The 10,483-nt window shown below is 45.4% G+C and overlaps 1 protein-coding gene across 1 annotated transcript; it reads right to left on the reverse strand.

Moving 5' to 3' along the window:
- Positions 1-30: 30 nt before the first annotated feature.
- On the reverse strand, positions 31-10,483 carry TRAF1 (TNF receptor associated factor 1; the record flags this gene model as incomplete). The annotated part of the gene is made up of 10 exons (XM_084219758.1): positions 10,269-10,483; positions 9,519-9,603; positions 7,633-7,731; positions 6,563-6,724; positions 3,991-4,062; positions 3,321-3,386; positions 2,678-3,100; positions 2,052-2,229; positions 1,336-1,484; positions 31-246 (listed from the first exon to the last, which is right to left on the reverse strand). Exons 1-10 carry the CDS (start codon positions 10,475-10,477, stop codon positions 31-33), a joined length of 1,659 nt encoding a protein of 552 aa, XP_084075884.1. The 5' UTR covers positions 10,478-10,483.

Raw genomic sequence — 10,483 nt, forward strand, 5'->3', positions numbered from 1 at the left:
CCTCCCCAGCCAGCCCCCCTTCAGGACCTGCTAATTTGTCTCTATGATGCACTTCAGGAACAGCGTGTCCTCCCTCACGTAGGCGTGTTTGGGGGACTGCAGCTTGGCCAAGGGCAGGAACAGGGGGCAGCCACTGGCCACATTCATCTCATTCACTGGCCTCTGGAAGGAAGCAGAAGTCAGGTCTGGGCGAAAGGCATCAATGATGTGCTCCCTGTTGTTTTGGTCAAGCAACATAAACGTCACCTGAAAAACAGAATGTGGCAGTGAGGAGTTACTGGGGTGGAAAACAAACTAAGCAGGGACAGAAGTGCTGCCAAAACAGCTGGATGCTCCATTGATAATTAAATACAAACTGTAACAAATGTTTCCAACCTGCAAGGTCAGTTCATGTGAACTCCCAGATGAAGTTTTTAAAACTTTGCTACCCATAATATGAAATTAAATTAAATCAAATCAAGTAAGGAATTATTCTTTGGTAGAGAACTGCACAGTCCAAAGTCTCTTTCTCCTGACAACCTAAAGAGCCCCTGGGTTTGCTTACAGTCATTGCATTTATTCTGTTATTGTGCTTTGGAATCAGAAGAAACAGCTCAGCTGCCCATGCACAAATATGTAAAAGACACAACCTAAATATCAGTATAGAATCTCCCCACCTCATTACCCCTTTTATTAACTCACTGTTCTATAGCTTGAAATCTGAAATATCTGCAGCAATCTATTAATACAGTGAGGACTGGGAACTTGGATTTCTATTTTTTTGGCTGTTAACTGGCAGTAAAACTATTTCTAGGAAAGGTTTACAGAATTATTACTCCACGAAGGCAAGTGTCAGAGCACAGGTCAGGCCCTGCCATGGTTTCACTGCTTTCCTAACCATTGTTGCCATTATCAGATCTCACTTAGGGGAAACACCAGACCAGGATCACATCAGGCATCTGTGGCACCTCTGTAAGTGGAACTCGCACCTCACCCTTGTGATGCCTTCAGGCACCAAATCATAATTCCCTCCTAAACTGATACTATTCCCTGTGTTTAGCAAGGGCCAGGAGAAAATGTGTCTGGCTTCAGCCCAGGTGGACATAGGTTGGAATATTCCAAACACCACCTTGTGGTGGTGAAAATCCTGCCTGGTAAAGTCTGGAATATCAGCAGGAGCAGCTTTCCCTGCAAGGGACTCCAGTCAGAGAAAATCATTACCCAGGACTGCAGAGCAGCTCCTCACCTTTGGAAAGGGATGTGGAAAAGCACTCAACTCCCACAAAACTCCAGGGAAAGAGTCACCTTGTGCTGACTTTTGGCTGGGATCAGATGTGGAAAGGTTTCCCTTCTTACCTTGTGCCTGAAGGGCCACGGGAGCAAAGCGTCGTAGTCTCCTTTCATGACAACGAAGAACAGGGACATGTGGGTTCCTTTCCCCGTCCCATCCCCATTCAGGTACACCCTCAGACACACCTTGTATCCATATTTTGCAGTGTAGAAAGCTGAAAATCAGAACTCTCCATTAGTAAGGCTGGTTTTGGAGGGGGGAAATAAGTCATAATGTGTGTTGTGGCATATGGGAAAAGGCAATGTGTGACAGGGTTTGCTCTCACAGAAAGGAGAACAGACAAATCAGCACCCCCTGGAGATTACCAGCAATGAAAACCCACTGGCTGGAATCTTTTTAGTGCCTCAAACCTTGGTGAAAATGACCTGTTATTAGCCCCACGAGTGTAATTTACCTAATCCAGTTACTTCCCACATGGGAAAGAGCTGCAGCCACGTGGTGCCAGCAGGCACTGAGCTGAGGGCTGGGAGGGATGGATCCACTGCAGGCAGCTGTGCTGAGGGCCAAGGGCAGGATGAGAGCCCAAACTAGAGCACAGCCCTCTGGAAAAGCACATCCCATGCCCTGGATTACAGATCTCTGCACAAACAGCGTCTTGGCTTAAGGAGCTGTTTAAAGATGCTCCTGCTGGCACAAACAGAAAGGAGCAGAGTTCTGGAGAAAGGGGGGGGATTCTGAAGGGTTGGGGTTTGTGAACACACATCTCCATCTTGTGCTTTACCTGGGGAGTACAAACTGACTGTCCTGCCAGTCACAGAGTCCTGGAGCTTCCTGCCAACCTCTGTGATTTTCCAGAGGAAGATGCCATCGTAGGAGGCTTGCTCGGAGAACAGCAGGCTCTTGTGCAGGCTGCTCAGGCCTGCATCCTTCTGCATCAGGCACTGGTGCAACTCTGCAATCTGGGAGAAAAACCAGTCCTCAGCCTCCCCCTGCTCCAGGCTGTGCTGCAGGGGTGGCTGCATCCTTCTGGAGTCCTCATGTTCTGGGAGCTCTGCTTTGATTCCTTTCTAAGTGACAGCAATATGTCAAAACATACTCAGAGATGTTGTTTGGGCCTCCAGGCAAAATGTTGCTGTGAGAGGATCAGGCAATTAAACAGCTCCCTTGCCTGCTCACAGCAAACTAACACTCAAAACTCTCATGAGTATCTCACTACCTAAAAGTGGATTTAGAGAACAAATACTAGAGATCCGCGTTTGAAAATGTATCAAACAACAAAAGAATCCTGAATATGTGTCCAGAACTGAGCCCTTCACAACTCAGACTCCTGTTCTGGTCCCTACCCCAGCTCCCCTGATGTGTGTCAGCATTTGTTGTCTGCAGAATAATCCCTGCTGTCATTTTTACCTTCAGCTCAAGGCCCCGTATTATGTTCTGGTCCAGTTCACTCTGTCTCCTGAAGGCCCGGATTTCCAAATTAGAGCTCTCCACCTCCTTATTGAGCACTGCCACAATGTTCTCAAACACATGCAGCTTACTTTCCAGCTCAGAAATCACCTTCTCCCTCACAAGCTGCTGCAGGACAGACTCATCCTGAGGGACAGAAGATGCAGGGAAACAGTCCAGCTCTGGATCCCTGCTGAACTCTAGCCCTGCTGGGATCTGCAGCTCACAGATGCTTTTTCCTGCACTCTTCAAGCTCAGCTCTGGCCGTGGGGAGAAGCCCTTGGAGCACAGGGCTCCCTGCAGCTGCCTCATGTGCTGCAGCAGGAGCAGCATGTGGGCCCCCACCGTGGATTTTTCGTGCTCCTGGATCTTCTCTTTGCTTCCCTGGAAGAGACAAAGCTGTCACTGCCCCCTCCCTGGCCACCCCAGCTGCCCTGGGGCCAGCCCAGCCACCCTGTAGCCCCTTGGGAGATGGAAAACTGCAAGGTGCAGGTGCAGCTCTGTCACCTGGCAGCAGAAATGCTGATTTGGTTTTGGGAGACACTTCCCTGAAGGGAATGTCCAAACCAGGGGGGAACGTCCTGCAGGGACCTGTTTCACTCACCCTAAATGCACAGCCAACTTCAGAAAAACAACAGCCATCCTTGATGGATGAGGATGTAGAGTGGCTCTGTTGGGAAAAAAGAAAAAAAAAAAAAGCAGAGGAAATAATCAAAACCAATTGAAGGGAATTCTCTTATTTCCCTACAAACACCTAAGCCACCAAGCCAGCAGCTATAAATCAGATTAATTCAATTCAAGGTAATTCCACAGCTTCCAGTGCCCAACCAGCTTTGGAAATGGATGGTAAATCAATTAAGAGTGTGGTGCAGAGCAAGTGTCCTGCACACAGCCTGGCAGGGAGGTGTCCATCTCCCAGACCTCACAATGACAGAACACAATTTAATGAGCACAGGGATTACCCAATTTCTCACAAAGAAGATGCTGGAAATGCTGTACAGCACACTCCTGGTCAGGTGGCTCTCACTCAAGCTATGAGAGGAAACAAATATTTGCCCATTTTACAAGGTTAATTGAGAAGATAATTTGGTGAAGATAATTGTGGGAGCAGGGGAGGGAAGGGAGTCAGCAGGGCTTTGCTGGGATGTAAAGAGCAGCCAGAAACAACTGCTGGATCTGAAGATGTTCTCAGGTGTTCATTTAATCTAAATGAACAAGTGATAATTTTATTAATTGAAATAAAGCTGCATTGCACTCCCTCATTTTTCACCCACCTTTTCCTTTGATGCTGTTTCTGTTTGCACAGGTTTCTGTTCCTTGCATAAACTGCCTTCACATGAATGCCCCTGTCATTAAAACAAGGAAAAAATTCAGTACCTTATTGAATTATTGAATTAAAGGTCACCCTGGGATATTGGATACAAGATTGGCAACGTGCAGGTGTTGCCAAGTTCAAAGTTATGTGCACACACACAAAAATGTGCACTCACATACATGCAGTGACAAGCAGGGGGTTACAGAACAGGAAGCAACAATGACCAGCAGAACAGGAAATTCAAATATATACAGATATATACATATATGAACATAAACAGGTTACAGCACAGGAAACTCCAATATAAATTCAAATTCAAATATAACTCAAACAGAAACTCTTCCTGCATTGACTCCACGTGTGGACCCTCCTTGCATCCTGCTATGAGCACTTGGGAGGCTGGAATCCAAATTCTCCATCGTGATGTGCTGCAGAAAATGCATCACACTCCCAGGAGCTCCCTGCTACTCCTGCCTGCAGGAAGGGTGAAGCGATGCCCCTGCCCCTGGCCCTGTAATACCTGCACTCTTGCACGCTCGTGCACGCTCGCTCACACCCTTGCACACCCATGCACACCCAGGCACACTTGTGCACACTCGCCTCTCCATCCCATGGTGTATCCTTAGGGAAGGGGCTGCCCACACTCACTGCCTGTGACAGCCTAGCAGAGCTCAAACCCTCTTCTTCACCCTTAGGGAAGCACCTCAGTGTGCCTCCAGAAGGAGGAGGCAGCTCAGCTCTGGAAGGTGTGCACAGGATCTTGGACATGAAGTTGCTTTCCATAAACTCCTGGAGGTTGTGTGGGGACTGAGAGGAGGATATAGAAAACATTGAATTCTTTCACTACAAAGTCAGCAAAATGAGACATACTTGTACACCACTTCTGAGGTTTCCCTTTCGATTCTCAGAAATGCAGCCACGGGGTTTTCTCACTCTCTAACTCATTTTTTAACACTCTTTATCTTGCCAGTGATCTTACTCATTTCTGCTCTTTTACTCCTTCAGATCACCAATTTCTTGAGGGGGAGAGGGACTCTCCTTCAGAGGAGAGAAGTTTATGTAAAAATAGAGAAATACAAAAAAATCACCAGACCTTAAACTGACTGAATAAAATGTAGAGAGCAAGAGCAGCACCCAAAATTTCCTATTTTCTCCCAGAGGGTTGTGGACACATGGAGTACCCACAAATAATCACAATTCTGAACTCGGTGCAAATTCATTAAAGCAGATAATGTATTCTACATTATTCTGCTAAAGGAGGCTGAGAAAAAGCCCCACCTCAAGGCCAACCCCCTGCTCGGTTACCAAGGTTTCCCAACCAAAATATCAATGAGGTGGTGGCTGAGTGGGAGGAAAGGCGCTCGGGAGGCGCTGGAGCTGCAGAGAGCCCCGGGCAGAGGAGGAGCCCAGCTCAGGCTCCCCGGCAGCCCCAGCCCAGGAAGGCTGGCAGGAATTCCTGTTGCCACCTTCTGGTGTTCTCAGTTTTGGGTTTAGCACCGGCAGGATGAGCCTGGCTCCGGGCTCTCCTCTCTCTGCAGGTCACTGAAGGATGAGCAATGCTGGTTTTGGGCTCCTTTTTTCTACCTCTGCGGAGATCAGGATTGAAGGCATTTGTTTCCCACCCTGAGATATCACACACTTCTAATCCAACTCCACACCTGGAATCCCAGTGTTATCAATCCATTTTGGAAGCCTTCTCCACGGCCTCAGGTCAAATATAGAATTTTCTTGTGGGTCTGTGCCCTTCAGCACAGAAAGTTTAAAATTCTCAGCATCCAGGACTCTGAGCAGAAGCTGCCCAAGGGGCAGATTTTAGCAGAGCACCCCATTCTTACCCCAGGGGGACTCATATTCCTTATAAATCTCTCAGCTCAGTATTTGAAAGGCACCGATTTGTGACCCTTTGGACACATAGAACTATTTACATCTCTAAAATATTCACAGCCCTCCTCTGGTGTGAGTCTTTAATCACTGTGCCCAACTGCAAGGCTGGCAATTATTCTCTTGAAATCATTTGGAAGGAACAATATTCATTGTTTTGAGCAAAAAACATAAAAAAATATAAGCAAATATGTTTGAACGGGCACTGAGGTATTTGTGGCAGATTCAGAGTGAGATTTTCCTCGTGTGTAGACACTGCTGATAATTTGGAGATTTGTACCTGGTCAGATCTAATGGAAATAATATCTGACAGAATCCTGCCCTACACATTTCTGGGTAGTTTTAGTTTGAACAAACTTCAGCCACTTTCAAGATCCCCTCCCTGCTGCTGTCTGTGCTTTTCTGGTTTTCTCTTGCCTCACACCAGGACTCATTTTGAGGCAGGAGCTGAAACCTGGGCTGCCCAAACCCAGGGGACCACCAGGGCACATTATCACATCCATTTTCCCCCCAACACTTGTGTGGAAAAATGATCAAACTAAGAAAATCAAATATTCCCTGAGTGCAACAAAATCAGGATGGGAAAATGGCACCACAGATCATTGAAAGCATCAATAAAAAGCCTTTATTTGAGAGACAAATGTTCTTACCTGGCACTCAGAGCTGGCCAGGCTGCACTGGCACTGCTGACACACTGTCACATTATTGACACATCCATTTTCCAAGTGATCTGCCAGCTTCCTCCTCATCACCACGTGCCCACAGCCAGTGTGACAAGGGATCAAAGCATATTCACATAAACTCTGATGCTCCTGGAAGTAAAAAGTTTGAAAGCAACATGTGAAGTGCTTATTCACATTTATCTATAAATAGATATTCACATTTATCTATCAATAGTCACTGTTCTGGCAGCCCAGGGCTCTGATCTGCATTTCTTCTAAGCTTGGGTAAAGTCCCACTGCACAAAGTTGCTGAGATTACTGGTGAAAAATTCACCAACTTTACTGGGGCTTTTTTTGTTAATTATTAATTTTGAAAAAATCTCAAAACCAAAACCAAACAACATTTGGTAAATTCAAACTTGAGGTCTCCCTTAAAAAGCCCCTGAGGGCTTTTGCTTAAAAATAACATGATCCCGGTCCCAGTTTTCTCCCTGGTATTCATTACTCAGATTTGCATGGCAGATCCACAAATCTTTTCCTTTTAAATATTTTACCTGAGGCATTTCAGATCAGTCTGAAAAGAATGATGAATACAATCAATACATTGACAGAGGAGGGAATTATTTCTCCAATAAAATATGCCAAGGACATTGCCTGAACAGTGTCCTGGAGACTGAAGTGCTCTGCCCTGTCTCCACCTGCTTGTAGCAGCCTTGCATTTAAATAATAAGGAAACCACTGGATAAAATACCAAGCTGATGTAAGTTTGTGCAATGGCAGTTTCATTCAGGATGTTCTGGATTTGGCCAAAGCCCTACTAAAGTTGATCACAGAAGCACAGAATGATTTGGGTTGGAAGAGACCTTAAAGATCATCCAGTCCCAGCCCCCAGCCCTCCATAGATTAATAGCACATTTTTAGACAAAAACATTGGTATAAATCACAATACTGACACTGGTTCTAATTAATTGCATTAATTTGTGTCTGCTGATATCCTGGTTGCATTGCCTCTCTGTCCCCAGCCTGTATTAATCTGAATAAACTCTCTTTGAACATACTTCAAAATCTTTCATGATACCAGACCAGCTGCACCCAAGGGTCACACAGCGGACTCTGAGCTCAGAAATCTCTTTATTAATGGCAGCATCACCAAAAGCCTGGAAAGAAAACAAATAATAAAAAACCATTGGTGAGAAAACACTTTTGGATGCATCCTTAGAATACGAACAGGGTGCTAGAAATCCACACTCTGATAAATCTTTAATTTTTTAAAAATTTACTGTACTACATAAGACTCTGCGACCTGGCAATTTAATATTAGCATAGTAGAAGCCCAAATAATTATGAAATAATTTATTTCTTAGCACTCAAAAATAATTTATTTGACACGCTATTAATTTACTGAAAGTAAGCCCAACTACAGCTCTTATTTTGCATTTCTTTTCACAGGAGCCTGAAATATTTCACATACAGCCATGTGCTGACAGGACCCTGACTGTGGGGTCCCTTAATGAATGCATTTCATTATCGGGGTCATTAACACCTCCTAAACGTGCTGCAGTGAGGACTTGAGAGTCTCTGCACCGAGAGCACTGCTCAGATCTGGGCTGCTTCCATTTAGCAGGCACCGTGTGCTAAAAAAATCTGAACCAGATGGGAGAGAGGTTTGTTCTTTGCAGTACATAGATTTTTGTGTTATTCTAACACGAGGAATTGTACAATTGTTATTAAGGGTGAAATACTGCACAAACAGTATTTACACCTTGCACTAAAATAGGGCTCCTGGCACAAGAAGAAGCCTTGCCACAGTTAAAGGCATTTTTGGGTGGTCTGCGGGTAAGCACAGTGCAGAGGAATGCGGATTTCACACGGAATAACACAGAGCAAGGACTGGAGGGGAAAGCTTTACAAATAGAGGCATGAAAGTATTTACAAACACATCTCAAAGCTCCTGAAAATCCACCCAGCATCTGCTGGGAATGATCAGCACAGGCAGACCCCCTCCCCTGCTGGAGCCTGGACACACAGCAGGCAGAGGAATTGCCAGGCAGCCCCGGGTGGGGTCAGTTCCCAAACCCCACCTGCAGAAACTCCCTGCACATGGGCAGAATCCCACAGCAGAGAAACCCCAAACTGACAGGCACAGCACAGTGAGTTCAGAAAGGCTCAGCTGCACCTATTTGTGCAGGAAATCTGTCATTGGAAATTCATTCCAGAACTGAGGTGGTTTTTTTGGTTTTTTTTTCTGGGATATGACCAAGTTCAGCATCAGCAGCAGATCTATTATTTTGCTGCTTTCTAAACTTTGGCTTTTATGCCACTGTCAGCTGCCTATTTGTTTTCATTTCCCCCCAAAAAAGTAGACAAATTATGTGTCTGTTGATATCCCTGCATGTAATCAGAGAGGAGGGAAAAGGACAGGCTGGGACTGGGCCTTAGGGCCCCCTTTGCATTTGGGATACAGAACAGCACAGCAATTTGCCAGGAAAATCACACAAGAAGAGATCTGCACCATTAAATTACAGATGAAACATTGGCCAGGGCATCGTTTGTATCAATTATTATGTTCAGCTTCATGTTTGAAGGGTACAAGAAACCATGAGGTTGGAAAATCCATTAAAATACTTCCTGAGGATAATAAGTAACAGCTAAGACATATTATTACAAGTAGGAAAGCACCACTTACTTTGAGACAATAAAAAGTTAATCATATGGAAGAGTTTGGGATTTTACATCGCAGAACCTGGATTTGGAAAGTCCTGAGGCTGCCATTACACTTCTAAAAATCAAAAACTCTGGGAAATCCAAGTCATTAAAGCTTAAGTTAAAATGTGTAACTATCAGCTGCTATTGCATTTTATATTATTCCCTTCTGAACTCCAGTCCAATGATGACTACAGAGAATGGTTATTGATAAATTAATGATCTGTGAACTACAACTTACCCTTTCTTCTGCCAATAGGCTTTCCTCACCTAAAGTGCTGGGATCTTCCTCTTTACATTTCTGGCAAACTGCATTTTTATTGTTTCTGGTAAAAAGAAAGAAAAATTAAATACCAATCCATTGGTGCACTGCACTTTAGGAGGTCTCTGTATAGGCACTGACACAAATAAACCAATGAAAATTGTGATTTCCACTCAGAATCCATAGTCCTTGTTCACTAAAGGCCAATTCTTGAACACACTGGTGTCAAAAAAGTTTTGCTCTTGTGTTGCTCAAGATCAGGATTATGCCCATTAATCTTATCTGTATTTCAGAAATATAAGGGCAGCCCGAACCATAAATAGGAATAAAGATGGAAAGCTATTTATCCCGTGAATGATTCAAAAACTCCAAGTAGGAAAGAGAAAGTGAAAACTGAAGTTTCTTAAAACACAGAAAATGCCCATATTGCCCAGACAGATACAGACATATATGAAATTACATTCACCAAAACCCCATAACTTCCTTATCAAAGGGCTGTGAAGTGCCAAGGAAGGATTTAAAGTTAAATCTGAATTATTTTATCACGGACAGAAAAACTCCATCAGGCCCCAGAGACTCCCATGGCAGAAACAAGGAGGAGGCAGGGAGTATGCTTCCCTATCCTTGCAGCAGGCAATGCCAGCAGGGAATGCCAGGGAGCCCCGGGGCTGCCCCAGCCCAGCGCCACAGCGGGGCCCTGGCAGTGCCTGGGCACAGCCCAGCACCTACCTGACAATCCAGGTGAGGCAGGCAGAGCAGTACCTGTGCCCACACAGCGTCTGCAGGGCTTTCTTCAGGATGTTGTGGCAGTTGCTGCACAGGAACTTCTGCCCAGGCACGTCCTCGCAGATGCTGGTGGGGTACCCGAAGGGGAACTCGTTCTCGTCGGGGGCAGAGCTGGGGGGGTCCTGCAGGCTCCTCGGGCTGCTCTCAGCCATCTGCAG

Source organism: Fringilla coelebs (assembly GCF_963513975.1).
Source record: "Fringilla coelebs genome assembly, chromosome: 21".
NCBI lineage: Eukaryota > Metazoa > Chordata > Aves > Passeriformes > Fringillidae > Fringilla > Fringilla coelebs.